The sequence below is a fragment of the Anabrus simplex genome, chromosome 8 (assembly GCF_040414725.1).
Source record: "Anabrus simplex isolate iqAnaSimp1 chromosome 8, ASM4041472v1, whole genome shotgun sequence".
NCBI lineage: Eukaryota > Metazoa > Arthropoda > Insecta > Orthoptera > Tettigoniidae > Anabrus > Anabrus simplex.
In genome coordinates, this window is record NC_090272.1 from 91,156,765 (window position 1) to 91,176,518 (window position 19,754).

Below are 19,754 nucleotides of genomic sequence, written 5' to 3' on the forward strand. Positions count from 1 at the left end.
ATAAATGGGCAAGAGCTTGCTATCTCCTGATGTGAGAGATGAAAAGTTGCTAAGTACAGATAGCCACCGGAGTGGTGTGGAAAGCAACATGCCAGAGATGATATGCACTGTCTGTCGGAATTGTACATCGAACTTTGGCTATGTGAACTGCTTATCCACATAGCTGTGGAGTATTCAGCAGGAGATTAGACCATGGCCAAGGCATTTGTCTATAAGATGTTAGTGTCAACACCCCATTATGTCCCAGACAACCCCTTAGTTCCATTTTCTGATACTGGGTCAGGGATGAAGCGAGATGAAATTATATGGCATTTGTTTCTCAGCCAGATGCCCTTCCTGAAATGAACCTCTGTTGAGGAGCTAATGAGGACGAAATTAATGATGGTGAATGAAATTGGGTAAGGAGCTGAAAGGATTTGGCTGTAACCTATGAAAAGGAACCGTCCCGGCATTTGTCTGGAAGTGAAAATGGGATACCACAGAAAACCATTTTCAGGACAGCCGATGGTGAGTTAGAACCCACTTGTCCCCCCAATGCTTGGTTTTGTTGCTGTAGCACGTTAACAAGTGTGGCCACTCTACTCGGTCCTGCATAATAAATTATTGCAGCTGCTGCTTTTTTTTTTTTTTTTTTCCCCAAGGTGGTTTTGATAAGTCAAGAGATCTGTCCAGTATACCACTCCTAAGTATTGCAACAATAAAGGTCAAAACTACAGGGGACCTGGCTAAGTTACAATAACAGAAAGAAGTGACAATATGGAACAGAGGCAATATGTGCTTGTCCAACAGCCAGTAAAACATTACAAATTGTTGAGGCTCACAATAAGGAAGTTCTTTAGAAGAAGCTGGAACCTGATTAACAATTGAGCAGGTGCCCAGAATGATCTGGAAGTGGAAACTCTGAGAATCTTCCACAGGCCAGGAGCGTCACTGTGGATGCAATCGCCAGTCTTGAGTGAGTCATTGTTTCGGTAGCGAGTGAGATACGAAACTGTTGGGAGTCTTGTGAGCCAGTGAGTACTGTAGTGAATCAAGATGGTTTTGATTACCCAGAGTGCAGCAAGATGTTAACATATTGCTGTCCAGGTGCTCCTTACGCTGCACATCCCCTGTGTCCAGCCATTTCCTGAGCAATATAATGTGAAAACACATGCACAGAATGGCATTAGAAACCTTTTACTGATGTTGATAAAATTTAATGGAAATCTTCTGAAATTTTCTGGAGTGGTAAGTTATGTAGTAATGATCTCAGTGAAGGGGCACGCAGCAACTTGTACAGATTTCACATTGTTTTGAAGGGTGTATATCTTCAGCATCACTACTCTCACTTTTCTCAGAAGGCCTTTCAGTATCAAACTCGCATTCTTGCGTTACTTGGGCATTCTGAATAATTATCCATATACAGTTCATTAAATATTTCTTCTGGATCTAAACATGCGGTGAGTGTGGGAAGCACTATTTTACCCACCACATGGCTCTTTGAAGGATGTAAACATGAGCTTGGCAAACTAAGAAAATTAAGAATGAAAAGTAAATACAGCATAGAATAAAGGTACAAAACTTTCAGCACCAATATTCTATCAATCTTGACCACTAGCAAGTTTCAGAAGTTCCAAAAAATGTCACCGAATGTACAAGTCTCATTAATTAATTTCGTGTGAGTGAGGCTGAGTGCAGCCCTTGTAAGGCATACCCTCCAATGAGGGTGGACGGCATCTGCCATGTGTAGGTAACTGCATGTTATTGTGGTGGACAGCACAAACACCCAGCCCCTGGGACACTGGAATTAACCAATAAAGGTTAAAATCCCCGACTCAGCCGGGAATCGAACCTGGGACCCTCTGATCCGAAGGCTAGTGCGCTGACCATTCAGCCAACGAGTCGGACTACAAGTCTCATGGACACAAGTTAACTTGACCCTCAGCAGCAAAGTTTGGCCAGCCAAACACGAGTAGACTCGGGTCCTGTCAGCAGTGTGTTAACTGTTCTGGAAGGTGGACTGTATTGCACAGGCTTGTTGGAGAACAGGAGTTCAGCACTGCTGAGTGCTGTTTAATCAGCCAAATGAGTGAAGAGATGAACTGGAAAACTTAAATGTGAGTGAACTGTGGATAGTAAAACACACTACCTGTCTGAGTAGTGATGTTGGTTTTAAGGACCATGATAACCAACCGCTGTATTTTGGAGTGCAGTTGTGCTTGAGAAACACTTCTCCACAAATTCACACCAGGTGCTGACCCCAAGAAATTGGGAGAAAGACCAGGAAGAAGAATAAGGAGATTGTGCTTCAGATAATAGCTGCTGAACTCAACCCTAGGCTGGTAGTTTGCCTCTAAGTTGCTGAGGTGAAATGTGGCTACTTCAGATTTAGATGGACTTCGAGTTGCCACTTCTGGGAGTAGTCCTCCATCTTCTGAAGATTATGACAGATGATGTGTTATAACATTAAATGAGGCTTGAAGTCAACACAGTATATGGCAATGAAATGTAAATAAAGTAGGGTAATTTATATCAATATAAGACATTGTCCACTTCGTACAGTAATGATCACGTGGCCTCAACTAGTCTACTATGTGCAGGCATTTTAACATCTTCAAACCTGATTTTTTGTGTGCTCTACAAAAAATTGTTTCAATACAGTTCTATTATCATAATGTTCTGCACAATGCTACAAAATAATTGTTTTCTGCCTTTTGAAATACAAAACTTTTGATGTGCATGATTATCCTTTTAAGAGGGAGAGTTTTGATATCATATAATAAATATGAGACTACTTTTTAATTAAGGTCTGGTTGTCCATATCTTTTAAAATCCTGTATATTCATTCCTTTGTGCATGTGCTCTGACTCCTGGAATCCTGTGTGCACAAACACAGGCTGTTTACCATGTTGGTACTACATTGTTGTTTCATAGTGTGCAATGGAACTCACTAAGATGATCGAGTGGCCGGCTACATATGAGATATGATCAGTTTATCCTGTTCTTGACAGCAAAGAACGTGCCACCTGCTGAGATTCATTGCCAGATCTGTGAACTGTACAGCCCCAACACTATGAGTGATGGAGAAGTCCATAAACGGGTATTCTCTGCTACATGACAGAGTAAACTGGATTTCTCTCGGTTGATCTCCTTCGAAGTCAGATCTTCTTCAGTGCTGAAGAATACATGATTAGATGCTGTTATTAACTTGTAAATAAATTTAAAATCTATTATTCATTACACCTCCACCTTCTTTAGATATTTTTGCTCTGTCTATTATAAATGTGGTGTTCTAATATTGAGATATTAGTGTATATACAAAGTGTTCATTATTGTACATAGGTTATTGTTATGAAATCACTTTACAACTCCTATTCTGTCTGGATATTTCCTGATATGTAATTGTACAGTCTATGGAAGATAAATGAATGATGTTTCTAGGGAGAAGAACCAGGTGTGCCTCCTGTCCAGTAGTAACATAGGCCTATCGGGAAGCCTAGTGTCTAATGAAACCTGGGACTACTATGAGAGGAAGTCACATATGATAGACTGTCAGTATTTGTTCCAGTGTGACAACCAGAAGTGTATCAATAGCTCACTGGTAAGTCCACATTGACTACGCTGAATTTTCTACTGGACAAAATACCAGTACCGTATTGGCCCGAATATTTGAAAAAACTATGTTTTGCAATTGATTTCAGTAATTCTTTCACCATTAGAAAGCTTATTTCTTCTTAATTATTGCAGGCTACATAAAATTATGACAGCTTATCAGAGGTCAGGTATTTTTAAAACGTAGAGCAGGTCGGAAAAGTTGTGCGTTCAGGGCCCTTAAATGTGAATACCTTGCTTAATTTATTAGAAGTATAGGTAATGTGTTTTGACTACAAGAATTGTCACGCTAATTGATGTAGATGCTGAGGAGTGAAATAAAACTTTTCAGAGAATTTGGTCACAGTGAAGTGATTATTGGACTGTTCACTGCTGTTACCAGCAGTGTTCAAATCTGATTTCAGCACAGGTGGGACTGTGGGAACTGCCAGTGTACTTATTTAAAAACATAGTCTTCTTATGTGCAGCCCAGCATTTAAAAGAGATTGATTTTTTGTGAAGATCTATTTATTCCATTTCCCAACTGTACTGGCATTGTAGCTGAGCTCAAGGTCACTAATAAATGAAAATTTCTCAAGCTTTGATGATTTTTCCGATTTGTGGCTTGTGATCTTTAATTGTTTAGCTTGGCGCCATCGCAATATTGCATTCAGTTTTATCACTATTCTAGCCGCGTTGAAAGGAGAGCTTTGGTTAAATAAAGATGAGAGGACAAGTTATATAAATTTCTAATTGCGGGTTTTATGCAAGACAAAATGCAATAATAATGAACAAAACCAACAGACCAACCTCATGGAGCCACAGCCCTTAGGGGACTTGGCCTACCAAGTGCTGCCTATCAGCACAAAGGCCTGCAGATTACAAGGTGTCCTAAGGTCAGCACAACACATTCTCTAGGCCGTTATTCTTGGCTCTGTAGACTGGGGCCACTCTTTTACTGTCAGGTAGCTCCTCAGTTGTTCTCATATAGACTGAGTGAACCTCGAACCAACCCTCAGATCCAGGTTAAAATCCCAGATCTGCCTGGAATCAAACTCAGGGCCTCTGAGTAAGAGGCAAAAATTCTACTCTTAGTCCACAGGACCAGACTAATAATGTACAGTTTGGTGTTTTTGGGTGAAATGTAAAATGATGGAAGAAAGACAAAGAAAAGTTTAAGAATGTTGGCACATCAAGAAAAGCATTCAGAGGATCTAAGATAGGAAAATTTAATGAAATTGATAGGCTTGTTACTAAATTTGTGCTGGAGAAACTAAATAGGGGTTATCCAATAAGTGACAAAGTTATTAGAATGAAGACATTGGAGGCGTCACCTGAGTTAGAAATTCTCGTCATTGAATTTGATGATGATGATACTTGTTGTTTAAAGGGGCCTAACATCTAGGTCATCGGTCCCTATCATTGAATTTGAGGTCTGGGGTGGTGTGAAGAAATGATGCGGCTTTGGGGACTTATCATTTCATCACACTACTGTTGCATAATATCAACTGACAAATTAAACACCTATCAGCGTTATTTAATAAAACTGAGGAAGATACTCAATATTTTATATTAAAATCAAACTTTTGTTCTTAGATTTACTTTAGCAATTATTAAAGTATCTTAGTTATAGGAGAACTTAAATATGTTGTAAATCATTCAAGGGGTTTTATGTGTCAGGCCGTCTTGTACTCAGGCCAGTGCAATAATTCAGCAAAGAACTAACTAGTGTTCGAGTGCTTCGGTGGTCAGTTTTGTTTCAGAAATCTTTCTTAGATAAGAATATAGACACGTGTGAGTTCAGCAAAGTGACAACACTGGAACACAGTTATAATCTTCATTTAGCAATCACTAGCCCTACCTTAACCAGTTGTTTCCATGTCAGATGAACTAGTCTTCCTATCTCCTGGGATGCCCAGCAACTTTAGGTCTTTGTCCAGATCATTGCTCCGTTGCAGTCTTGATCTACAAACAGGTGCAGTTTTTGTGGTATATCCTCCCTCACAAATCTGGGTATTGCCTTATCTGGCATCCTTGCCACACGACGAGCCCATTACATCCATCTGCTTCTCAAGATGTTTGTGCTATGATAACACTATATATCTCTTAGTTTGTCTTCTGCCTCCACCCATATCAGTCTTTGATAGGCCTGACGATTTACTGCATCATGTTCCTTTTGAAGATATTGAGTTTTCTCCCATCAGCCTTTCTAGCTGTCCATGTTTTGGAGCCTAAAAATACAATTGACAAATTATAGTATTATTATACTATAATATCTGTTTCCTGCCTAGATCATCATCTTTACATGTAGTGAACCATGCCCCCAGGTAATTGAATTTATCCACTGACTTGAAGCCCATTCCTCCTGCAATATAATGAGACCTGGCCTTGACATCAGTATGAACTTAGTCTTATTTTCATTGAATTATTGACAATCTATAATAACTAAATCTTTCTCAGCTCTTCCTTATCTTGATTCAAGTTAAAATTCAATATAAAATTTGTGATTATCTGGCGATTAATAAACTGACTTATCTTCCAGGTGTGTGATGGTAAAAATGATTGTGGAGACAGATCAGATGAGAAGAATTGTTCCTTGGAGGAACTGGGCTATGAAATACGACTTACTGGGAGTAACGTAACTCATGAGGGACGATTAGAAGTGAAAGGTATGTTATTAGCATCCTTTACATACAAAGTTTTTGTATTATGTTGAATGTTGTTTATGAAGTTATTGTTGTTGTAACTATTATTTTGTCAATCTTGGCCTCCGTGTCTTTCCAGTATTTCTTCATTCTTTCATTGTATTCCTTCCTTCTCTCCTCCGCCATCTAGACAGATTTCCTTTGCTTCTTCTCTTTCTCCTGGACCCTCACCCCTCATCATCGTTGTCATCATCATCATCATCATCATCATCATCATCATCATCATCATTTCCCTTTATCCAGCTGTAGCCGGGTAGGGGCAAATTTTGGTTCCTGTCCACTTTCTTCGGACTTTTCACCACTCCTCCTCCAACACACATTGCCATGATCATTTTTATTAATCCCTGTCCAATTCCTTTTTTCCCCAGACTGCCCCAAACTTTAGTCCTGGGGACACTGTCGTATGCCTTTTCATTGTCAATGAATGTCGTCTCCATATCATTCCCATTCTCCCATTGCTTTTCCATTAGTTGTCTCATGATGAAAATAGGCTCTATTGTTTACCTTCCACTTCTGAAACCAAACTGATTTTCCTGTATCTGATTTTCAACCCTCAACCTTATCCTACTTTCCATTATCCTCTCCATTATCTTAGCAACATGGGATATTAGAGTAATTCCCCTGTAGTTCTTCAATACTTTCTTATCGCCTTTCTTGAAAATTGGGATGATTATTCCTTTCTGCCAATCCTCAGGAACCTACTCATTCTCCCAGACATTCCTGAGAACCCACTATGTCCACTGCAGGCCTACAGCTCAAGCTGCCTTTAACATCTCCACTGAAATTTCATCTATTCCAGCAGTTTTTCCATTCTTCATCTTTCTTACTGGCATTTCAATATCATTCATTGTATTTTCTTTATCCATTTCTTCATCAACTAATTGCCTTTCCTGATCGTCCATTGAATGACTGCCATTAGTTCTCATGTTAAGCAACTTCTGAAATTATTCTCTCCATCTATTTCTTATTTCTTCTGGCTTTGTTAATATTATGCTGCCTTCATCCTTCACAAATCTGGTGTTTACTTGATCTCTCTTTTTGTTTCTTAAAAAAACCATACAGTAATTTCTTGCTGCCCTGCATATCATCTCTCAATTTCTGTGTGAATAAGGCCCAGCTTTTCCTCATTTCTTCCTCCACTACTTTCTTGGTCAAATTTTTTGCCTCCACATATTTTCTTCTACTTTCTTCAGTCTTAGATGTTTTCCATGCTTTCCATGCCATTTTCTTTTCTTCACTTAACTCTTTACCCTATCATCCCCCCAGTGTGTCTCTTTGTCTTTCACATTTCCTGATGTTCTACCACATACCTTTTCTGCACATCCAACCAGTGCTTCCTTAAATCTTTTCCATTCATCTTCAACATTTCTTATCTCTGTCCTGGGTACCAAGGGTATTATCCCTTTGAAATTCTTCTTAGCCTGCACTCCTACAGGCAGACTGAATTATAAGATGTTATCTCATCAAAATCCATGGCCAATTTTGAAAAAATTATGTTGCATTAATCTACTTGCATAGATAGTGAAACTGAGGCAAACTAAAACTCATTCCAGTGTTCTATTGTTAATACCACCACCATCATCATCATCATCATCATCATCATCATCATCATCATCATCATCATCATCATCATTTCCCTTTATCCAGCTGTAGCCGGGTAGGGGCAAATATGGTTCCTCTCCACTTTCTTTGGTCTTTCCACCACTCCTCCTCCAACACTGTGTCCCAGTCCAGGTTTCTTTCTATAATGCTGCATTGGATGGTATACTTCCATCTCAATCATGGTCGTCCACGGCCTCTCCTTCCTTGGATTTGCATTTCCATCACCTTTTTTGGCATTCTTTCGTCGCTCATTCGCTTTATGTGCCCAAACAATCTTAGTCGGCTCTTCTCTATTCTATCATTCATTTTTTCCACTCCAATTTCTTCCCAGATTTTCTCATTCCTTATTTTGTCTCTTCTACTCTTCTGTATCATACTCCTCAAGAATTTCATTTCGGCTGCCTGTATTCGACTCTCATCCTTCTTTGTTATTGTCCAAGTTTCTGCTCCGTAAGTTGTTATGGGTACGTAATACATCTTGTACATAGTATCCTTTGCTTCCATTGGCACATCTTTGTCCCACAACATGTTTCTTACACTATGACAGAAACAACTTCCAGCTTGAATCCTTTTACTAATCTCAGCATCCAGTCGAACATTCTTCATTAATTCACTCCCCAGGTATTTAAACGTTTCCACTACTTCCAGGGGCTTGTCTGCAAGTCTAATCTGACCTTTCCCTTCTTTCTCCCCTCTAGTCATAACAAGAGTTTTACTCTTTTCTACACTTATTTTCAATCCACATTCTTCAATCTTCCCATTCACCACATTCAACTGTTCTTGAACCTTCCTGTCGTCTTCTCCCCAAATCACAATATCATCTGCAAATAACATGTTCATTTCTCTTCCTGCTATGCTGCTTTTGCTGTTCTCATGATGTCATCCATTACTATTGTAAACAGGATTGGTGATAGAACACTTCCCTGTCTCAGCCCACTAGTTATTTTGAACCAACTTGTCCTGCCAACTTGTGTTTGCATGCAACTACAACATTCCTTATACAATGCCATGATCATTTTTATTAATCCCTGTCCAATTCCTTTTTGCACCAGACTGTCCCAAACTTTCGTCCTAGGGACACTGTCGTATGCCTTTTCAATATCAGTGAATATCATCATGTTAATACCAATTTTTATATTTTGTACAGACTTCTCTTCTTTCTTGAAAGATAATAATAGCAAACATTTTTTGAAATAATAATTGAAGACCATTCATGTAAATGCAGTGTATGGTCGCTGGGGAGCAGTGTGTGATGATCTGTTTGGAATGCAAGATGCAACTGTTGCTTGCCGAGAATTGGGTTTCTCCATGGGAGCAAGTGAAGTTCACCCTAGTTCATTCTATGGACCTAAGATCGGAACTGACCTTATCTACCTGATGGACGACCTTCAGTGCCTTGGCAACGAGACTTCTCTGAGAGAATGTGACTTCAATGGCTGGGGCATACACGATTGTAACCCTGATGAGGTAAGTGCTCATAAAACAAGGATATGTTGTTGTTTCTGTGGATTCCCTGAAACTAACCCATTTTGTTTCTGGGATTCCAATACAGCCCAGCTAAATTGCCTCTGTTGAAAAACAGGGTTGAGCCCAGTGCATCGCATAAGATAGTCAGCTTCCATAGTTGAACCTGGAGTATGGCACTTTTCCAAGTGATAGATTTTGATATGAGAAGCATGTGCTGCAAGACAGTCATGCCAGTATGTAGCCTAAAGGCTTCCTTCCTTGGTCTCTCTCTTTATCTCTTGTCCACACTTCTTGAATATTTGCCTATTTTTCTGTATATTTTGCCTTTTCTATAGCTTCCTTTTTTTGCAAGCTTCTCAGCTTTGCTAAGAAATGAGGCTTTTGGCCAGAGTAGTAATCCAGTCAACTTGCACCAATGGGGACTTCAGTACCTTTCTTGGCTAGCATTTCTGCAGATCTATTACCTTCTGCTCCTACATTGAGCAATATAGTTTTCTGGAGAGATTTTTTAATACTCTGAGTCATGATTCTGGGGAGTATCTGTTGGAAGATACCTAGATGGCTGTGTGAAATACCGAAAGTACAGCCTTTTGGACCGAGCAAGTTGGCCACATGGTTTGGCTTACGTAGCTGTGAGCTTGCAAATGCTTTGCTGCTTGTGGATGTGTTGCTTGTTATATCTGGATGGCAGGTCTTACAGCGGTTGTGCTCATATGGAAAAGAGCCAAAAGTGAGTGAGGGTCGATGTTGTTCATATCAAGTGAGAATCTTTTTTGGGTTAGGTGGGTGCCTAAATGTGATTGTAGGGCATTTTGAAAGATCTTGGGTTAAAATATGTTGATTTTGAGTACACCAGGGCGATGTGTGTTTATGAAGGTAAAGGGTTAGGTTGCTTAAGAATGCTGGGGACAGAGTTCATGGCTCGGGAGATCTGGCAGTCAAGCAGTTGGGTGGGTTAACCCCTCCAATGACGAAAGCTGCAGCCAAAAATTTTGGACCCATGCATTTCTTGTGCATGCACTCTATCCTCACGTTCTTGCATGGTAACATCATTGAAGACTTTGACACGGATATTAACTTTTGAGGTGGAATACTTAAGTACTAAATCTGTAGCAAGCAGGATGTATGTTGACTTCGTGGCTGAATTGGTGAAGAAGTGTAGCACAAGGTGTGAGTATTGGCAGCATAATGGTTCAAGTCCAGCATGAGGCAAATTTTTGAACGACAGAGGTGCTCCATTTTTCCTCTTGAATTTCAGCTTTATATTCATATTGTGATCTTTCCTACTTTTAAAGACACCACTCAAACTTATTCATCTGCTGATGTCATTCCACGCCATCTCTCCACTGACAGCTCGGAACATACCACTTACGTAAAAGTTTCAACAGATTTATTAAAAACTACCATTCCAATACTCTACAATCCTTATAGTCAGGATACAATTGTTACATAGATGCTAAAGTGGTACATGTTTCACTTAACTTAGTAAGCATTTTCAGCCACATGTAATCCAAAGTTAGGTCAGGGCACTGAATCAGGTTCCTCATTAAGATCTAATTATTACCAACCGGGCGAGTTGGCCGTGCGCGTAGAGGCGCGCGGCTGTGAGCTTGCATCCGGGAGATAGTAGGTTCGAATCCCACTATCGACAACCCTGAAGATGGTTTTCCGTGGTTTCCCATTTTCACACCAGGCAAATGCTAGGGCTGTACCTTAATTAAGGCCACGGCCGCTTCCTTCCAACTCCTAGGCCTTTCCTATCCCATCGTCGCCATAAGACCTATCTGTGTCGCGACGTAAAGCCCCTAGCAAAAAAAAAAAAAAAAAATTATTACCAAGCTCAATAGCTGCAGTCGCTTAAGTGCGGCCTGTATCTAGTATTCAGGAGATAGTGGGTTCGAACCCCACTATCGGCAGCCCTGAAGATGGTTTTCCGTAGTTTCCCATTTTCACACCAGGCAAATGCTGGGGCTGTACCTTAATTAAGGCTACGGCTGCTTCCTTTCCACTCCTAGCCTTTTCCTGTCCCATCTTTGCCATAAGACATATCTGTGTCGGTGCAACGTAAAGCCAATAGCAAAAAAAAAAAAAAAAAAAGATATAATTATTTGCAATAGTACAAGGTAGAAAAGACATTAAATCTGATCTGTGGAGATCACCAACATGTATTTGAATATACCTATAAATGAAATTATTAATATCATTAAAACTAATTTTTTAAAACAGAATAACTTAAGTAAGTTCAAAATAGATGATTTTATCAATCTGCTGAAATTTCTCGTAGGTAATAACTTTTTCACATTCAATAATAAAATCTACTACCAAAAGGGCCTTGCAATGGGTGACCCGATTTTGGGAATCCTTGCTAATATTTTCATGGCTAACTTAGAAACTAATAGGATAATCAACAGAATCGATGGACTTCAGCTGTGGCTGAGATATGTAGATGATACACTTGCCATCAGCAATAAGCATCAATAATAGCTAAATAATAATAGCAATAATATATTAATGTTCCTTAATGACCTTGACAGTAATATCAAGTTTATTAAGGAGGGTGAAACTAATAATCCCTTGAATTTCTTAGACTTAAATTTAACAAGGGCTATTGATAAATTTGTATTTCAAATTTACAGGAAACCTTCGTCCATCCCTTTGACTATAAAGAACGATTCTCTGCACTGACATTCCCACAAACAGGCAACCTTTTTTTAGCTTAATTCACAGGGCTTTGAAAACTGCACTTTCAAATGCTAATAGGAAAAAAGAATTTCGTTATATTAAAGAGTTGGCTAAACTTAACGGCTATAAACCTGATATGATTAATAAAATTATTGGTAAAATCAAACTAAGAACCACCACAAAATTAACTCCTGAAAATAAAAAAAAACAAGTTTCGCTGCCTTTAGCTTTACAAACCCGATATCGTATCACCAACCCAATAAAGAAGCATGACGTCAAAATCACATACAGAACTCGGAACATGAATTGTAACATATTTTTCAACTCCAACACCGTTAACTCAATTCATAATAAATTTTTGAATTCCGGAATCTATAAACTCAAGTGTGCCCAATATACTTTTTCATACGTTGGGCAGACTGGACGTAGTTTCAAAACTAAATATTTGGAACACTACAATGCCTTAAAACATAGCAAATATTCTGCTATGAGCATTCATATGAGGGATACTGGGCACAACTTCGCCATAATTGAACAGGATCTTCAAATTTTAAAGTGTGTTAACAAAAGTAGATTGATGACCAAGTTCGAAAATGCCTACTTTTTTTGGATCAGCATTATAATACTAATAGTAATTTAAACGATGTTTTGGAAACAAATAGTCTGTTAATCAAATAAATCCCTAATTTACTCACTACTTTTAATATAAATACCAATAATTTTATGAAAATATTAAAATATAAACCTGTAAACAACTTCCCTACCACAACAGTAGCTTCTCCTATGTCACCTACTCACGCTACTTTCCTTCCGCCTACATCTAGTGTTTCAAGGTTCCGCCTCCCCCCCCTCTCCCGGCTCACTCTCCGTCTTTACAGACACACCCCTACAACACACGAAGTAGTAGAATAACGATTGCCAGACCTTCTCAAGCAGCCAACAAGGCCAGTCACCTCTCTTCAATATTAGGGGTAAGCGTTGTTAAACTTCTGCTCATTAGTAGAATATTCCCTATGTTTCAGTAACTTACACTTATTTTCCTTTACATTTCAGTCTTCAACACGTGCCACATTGCGATTTCTCATATCTAAGGTTTAATTGAACTCCCAGTATGTTGAATCTATGTACGATAGCTTACAACTAATGTCCACTTCACAGAAAGTGATACAACACTTCCAAACTTTGACGCTTTCCAAGCGCCTTTTAACTCTGTTATGCAACTACTTGATGTCCGACCAACAACTCTACTGTGATTTCTAAGTACCTGACTCATTTCCTTCAACTTCGAAGATTTTAATTTTGATATTTTAATTAATCCACGCTTCATTAATATTAATAAATTTTTGTACAAACCAATTATAATGGTAGAACTTTTAAAACTTCGATTACTTTACATATAATCAACTTGTATCATTTAGATGTTATACTAGTATTTTAATCTACTGTATGTATAAGTTTATATCATTTATGACAAGTTCATTAATTGACTCTTAGTTATATTTAAGCATCGCTTACTCCACAGATCAGATTTTAATGCCTTTTCTACCTTGTACTATTGCAAATAATTAGATCTTAATGAGGAACCTGGTTCAGGGCCCTGACCTAACTTTGGATTACATGTGGCTGAAGATGCTTACTAAATTAAGTGAAACATGTACCACTTTAACATCTATGTAACAATTGTATCCTAAATATAAGGATTGTAGAGTATTGGAATGGTGGTTTTTAATAAATCTGTTTGAAACTTATACATTCTGAACTTTAATACAGTTATCATATTGAGATTCATTCAACTAAGAATCAGTGGATAACTCAGGAGATACTAGACCTGATTGATGAACGACGAAAATACAAGAATGCTAGAAATGAAGAGGGCAGAAAAGAATACAGGCGATTAAAGAATCAAGTGGATAGAAAGTGCAAGATAGCTAAGGAAGAATGGCTGAAGGAGAAGTGCAAGGATGTCGAAGGCTGTATGGTCCTGGGAAAGGTAGATGCTGCATACAGGAAAATCAAGGAAACCTTTGGAGAAAGGAAATCTAGGTGTATGAATATTAAGAGCTCAGATGGAAAACCACTTCTAGGGAAAGAAGACAAAGCAGAAAGATGGCAGGAGCATATCCAACAGTTGTATCAAGGTAAAGATGTAGATAATTTGGTTCTGGAACATGAAGAGGCTGTTGATGCTGATGAAATGGGAGACCCAATTTTGAGGTCAGAGTTTGACAGAGCTGTGAGTGACCTAAATAGGAACAAGGCACCTGGCATTGATGACATTCCCTCTGAATTACTGACTGCCTTAGGAGAAACCAGCATGGTAAGGTTATTTCATTTAGTCTGCAAGATGTATGAGACAGGAGAAGTCCCATCCGATTTTCAGAAGAATGTTGTTATACCTATTCCCAAGAAAGCTGGTGCTGACAGGTGTGAAAACTACCGCACCATTAGTTTAGTATCTCATGCCTCCAAAATTTTAACACGTATTATTTACAGAAGAATGGAAAAAAAAAGTTGAAGCTGAGTTGGAAGAAGATCAATTTGGCTTCAGAAGAAATGTAGGAACACGTGAAGCAATCCTGACTTTACGTCTGATCTTAGAGGATCGAATCAAAAAGGACAAGCTCACGTACATGGCATTCGTAGATCTAGAAAAGGCATTCGATAATGTTGATTGGACCAAGCTATTTATGATTCTGAAGATGAAGGGGATCAGATACCGAGAACGAAGAATTATCTACAATCTGTATAAAAATCAGTCTGCAGTGATAAGAATCGAGGGCTTTGAAAAAGAAGCAGCAATCCAGAAAGGAGTGAGGCAAGGCTGCAGTTTGTCCCCTCTCCTTTTCAATGTTTACATAGAACAGGCAGTAAGGGAAATCAAAGAGAAATTTGGAAAGGGTATCACAGTCCAAGGAGAAGAAATCAAAACCTTGAGATTTGCCGATGATATTGTTATTTTATCTGAGACTGCAGAAGATCTCGAGAAGTTGCTGAATGGTATGGATGAAGTCTTGGGTAAGGAGTACAAGATGAAAATAAATAAGTCCAAAACAAAAGTAATGGGGTGCAGTCGCACGAAGGCAGGTGATGCGGGAAATATTAGATTAGGAAATGAAGTCTTAAAGGAAGTAGATGAATATTGTTACTTGGGTAGTAAAATAACTAACGATGGCAGAAGTAAGGAGGACATAAAATGCAGACTAGCACAAGCAAGGAAGAGCTTTCTTAAGAAAAGAAATTTGCTCACTTCAAACATTGATATCGGAATTAGAAAGATATTTTTGAAGACGTTCGTGTGGAGTGTGGCATTGTATGGAAGTGAAACATGGACAATAACTGGCTCAGAAAGAAAGAGAATAGAAGCTTTTGAAATGTGGTGTTACAGAAGAATGCTGAAGGTGAGATGGATAGATCGAATCATGAATGAAGAGATACTGAATCGAATTGGTGAGAGGAGATCTATTTGGCTAAATTTGACGAGAAGAAGAGTTAGAATGATAGGACACATCTTAAGACACCCAGGACTTGTTCAGTTGGTTTTTGAAGGAAGTGTAGGGGGTAAGAACGGTAGGGGTAGGCCAAGGTATGAATATGACAAGCAGATTAGAGCAGACGTAGGATGCAATAGTTACATAGAAATGAAAAGGTTAGCACAGGATAGGGTGGCATGGGGAGCTGCATCAAACCAGTCTATGGACTGATGACTCAAACAACAACAACATGTAACATACCACTTAGTCGAGCAGCTCATCTCCTTTCTCCTAAGTCTTCCCAGCCCAAACTTTTCAACGTTTTTGTAACGCTACTATTTTGCCGGAAATCACCCAGAACAAATCGAGCTGCTTTTCTTTGGATTTTTTCCTGTTCTTGAATCAAATAATCCTAGTGAGGGTCCCATATATTGGAACCATACTCTAGTTGGGGTCTTACTAGAGACTTATATGCCCTCTCCTTTAAATCCTTACTACAACCCCAAAATACCCTCATAACCATGTGCAGAGATCTGTACCCTTTATTTTTAATCGTATTTATGTGATTACCCCAATGAAGATCTTTCCTTGTCTTAACACCTAGGTACTTACAATGATCCTCAAAAGGAACTTTCACCCTATCAATGCAGTAATTAAAACAGAGGACTTTTCCTATTTGTGAAACTCACAATCTGACTTTTAACCCTATTTAACATCATGTCATTGCCTACTGTCCATTTCACAACATTATCAAGGTCATTTTGCAGTTGCTCATAATCTTGTAACTTATCGTATTTATTACTCTGTACAGAACAACATAATCTGCAAAAAGCCTTATTTCTGATTCCACTTCTTTACACATATCATTGATATATTATATAAAAAGCATAAAGGTCCATTATTACTGCCTTGAGGAATTTGCCTCTTAATTATTACAGGGACAGATAAAGCTTCGCCTACTCTAATTCTCTGAGTTCTAATTTCTAAATATATAGCCACCCATTCAGTCACTCTTTTTTCTAGTGCAATTGCACTCTTTTTTTCCAGTAGTCTCCTATGATCCACCCTATCAAGTGCATTAGATAGGTCAATCTTAATACAGTCCATTTGACCTCCTGAATCCAGGATATCTGCTATATCTTGCTGGAATCCTATAAGTTGAGCTTCAATGGAATAACCTTTCCTAAACCCAAACGGCCTTCTATCAGACCAGTTATTAATTTTGCAAACACGTCTAATATAATCAGAAAGAATGCTTTCCCAAAGCTTACATGCAATGCATGTCAAACTAACTGGCACCGGGCGAGTTGGCCGTGCGCGTAGGCTGTGAGCTTGCATCCGGGAGATAGGAGGTTCGAATCCCACTATCGGCAGCCCTGAAGATGGTTTTCCGTGGTTTCCCATTTTCACACCAGGCAAATGCTGGGGCTGTACCTTAATTAAGGCCACGGCCACTTCCTTCCAACTCCTAGGCCTTCCCTATCCCTTCGTCGCCATAAGACCTATCTGTGTCGGTGCGACGTAAAGCCCCTAGCAAAAAAAAAAAACTGACTGGCTTGTTATTTTCAGCTTTATGTCTATCACCCTTTCCTTTATACACAGGGGCTACTATAGCAACTCTTCATTCATTTGGTATTGCTCCTTCATGCAAACAATCAATACTGATCTGCATTTAGGGCAGTCGCCCAGGTGGCAGATTCCCTATCTGTTGCTTTCCTAGCCTTATCCGAAATGATTTCAAAGAAATTGGTAATTTATTGAACATCTCCCTTGGTAAGTTATTCCAATCCCTAACTCCCCTTCCTATAAATGAATATTTGCCCCAGTTTGTCCTCTTGAATTCCAACTTTATCTTCATATTGTGATCTTTCCTACTTTTATAGACGCCATTCAAACCTATTCGTCTACTAATGTCATTCCACGCCATCTCTCCGCTGACAGCTCAGAACATACCACTTAGTCTAGCAGCTCTTCTTCTTTCTCTCAATTCTTCCCAACCCAAACATTGCAACATTTTTGTAACGCTACTCTTTTGTTGGAAATCACCCAGAACAAATCGAGCTGCTTTTCTTTGGATTTTTTCCAGTTCTTGAATCAGGTAATCCTGGTGAGGGTCCCATACACTGGAACCATACTCTAGTTGGGGTCTTATCAGAGACTTATATGCACTCTCCTTTACATCCTTACTACAACCCCTAAACACCCTCATAACCATGTGCAGAGATCGGTACCCTTTATTTACAATCCCATTTATGTGATTACCCCAGTGAAGATCTTTCCTTATATTAACACCTAGATACTTACAATGATCCCCAAAAGGAACTTTCACCCCATCAACGCAGTAATTAAAACTGAGAGGACTTTTCCTATTTGTGAAACTCACAACCTGACTTTTAGTCCCGTTTATCAACATACCATTGCCTGCTGTCCATCTCACAATATTTTCGAGGTCACGTTGCAGTTGCTGACAATCTTGTAACTTATTTATCACTCTATAGAGAATAACATCATCCGCAAAAAGCCTTACCTCCGATTCCACTCCTTTACTCATATCATTTATATATATAAGAAAACATAAAGGTCCGATAACACTGCCCTGAGGAACTCCCCTCTCAACTATTACAGGGTCAGACAAAGCTTCACCTACTCTAACTCTCTGAGATCTATTTTCTAGAAATATAGCAACCCATTCAGTCACTCTTTTGTCTAGTCCAATTGCACTCATTTTTGCCAGTAGTCTCCCATGATCCACCCTATCAAATGCTTTAGACATGTCAATCGCGATACAGTCCATTTGACCTCCAGAATCCAAGATATCTGCTATATCTTGCTGGAATCCTACAAGTTGAGCTTCAGTGGAATAACCTTTCCTAAAACCGAATTGCCTTCTATCGAACCAGTTATTAATTTCACAAACATGTCTAATATAATCAGAAAGAATGCCTTCCAAAAGCTTACATACAATGCATGTCAAACTTACTGGCCTGTAATTTTCAGCTTTATGTCTATCACCCTTTCCTTTATACACAGGAGCTACTATAGCAACTCTCCATTCATCTGGTATAGCTCCTTAGGTCAAACAATAATCAAATAAGTACTTCAGATATGGTACTATATCCCAACCCATTGTCTTTACTATATCCCCAGAAATCTGATCAATTCCAGCCGCTTTTCTAGTTTTCAACTTTTGTATCTTATTGTAAATGTCATTGTTATCATATGTAAATTTTATTACTTCTTTGGCCTTAGTCTCTTCCTCTATCTCGACATTATCCTTGTAACCAACAATCTTTACATACTGCTGACTGAATACTTCTGCCTTTTGAAGATCCTCACATACACACTCCCCTTGTTCATTAATTATTCCTGGAATGTCCTTCTTGGAACCTGTTTTTGCCTTAAAATACCTATACATACCCTTCCATTTTTCACTAAAATTTGTATGACTGCCAATTATGCTTGCCATCATGTTATCCTTAGCTGCCTTCTTTGCTAGATTCAATTTTCTAGTAAGTTCCTTCAATTTCTCCTTACTTCCACAGCCATTTCTAACTCTGTTTCTTTCCAGTCTGTACCTCCTTCTTAGTCTCTTTGTTTCTCTATTATAATAAGGTGGGTCTTTACCATTCCTTACCACCCTTAAAGGTACAAACCTGTTTTCGCATTCCTCAACAATTTCTTTAAACCCATCCCAGAGTCTGTTTACATTTTTATTTACCATTTTCCACCGATCATAGTTACTTTTTAGAAACTGCCTCATACCTGCTTTATCAGCCATATGGTACTGCCTAACAGTCCTACTTTTAAGACCTTCCTTTCTATCACATTTATTTTTAACTACCACAAAAACAGCTTCATGATCACTAATACCATCTATTACTTCAGTTTCCCTATAGAGCTCATCTGGTTTTATCAGCACCACATCCAAAATATTTTTCCCTCTGGTTGGTTCCATCACTTTCTGAATCAGCTGTCCTTCCCATATTAACTTATTTGCCATTTGTTGGTCATGCTTCCTGTCGTTCGCATTTCCTTCCCAATTTACATCTGGCAAATTCAGATCTCCCGCTACAATCACATTTCTTTCCATGTCATTTCCCACATAGCTGACTATCCTATCAAATAATTCCGAATCCGCATCAGTGCTACCCTTTCCCGATCTGTACACTCCAAATATATCAAGTTGCCTATTATCTTTAGAAATGAGCCTTACACCTAGAATTTCATGTGTCTCATCTTTAACTTTTTCGTAGCTTAC

General features: G+C 38.8%; 1 protein-coding gene across 4 annotated transcripts in view; it reads left to right on the forward strand.

Annotated features, from left to right (window-relative positions):
* LOC136878831 (antigen WC1.1) overlaps nucleotides 1-19,754 on the forward strand; it is a 144,545-nt gene that overhangs the window by 87,220 nt on the left and 37,571 nt on the right. For all 4 annotated transcript variants that reach the window (XM_068229027.1, XM_068229028.1, XM_068229029.1 and 1 more), the window contains 3 exons: nucleotides 3,421-3,580; nucleotides 6,113-6,239; nucleotides 9,103-9,344. In XM_068229027.1, the coding sequence (XP_068085128.1) occupies nucleotides 3,421-3,580; nucleotides 6,113-6,239; nucleotides 9,103-9,344 (529 nt within the window). The remainder of the gene's footprint in view (nucleotides 1-3,420; nucleotides 3,581-6,112; nucleotides 6,240-9,102; nucleotides 9,345-19,754) is intronic.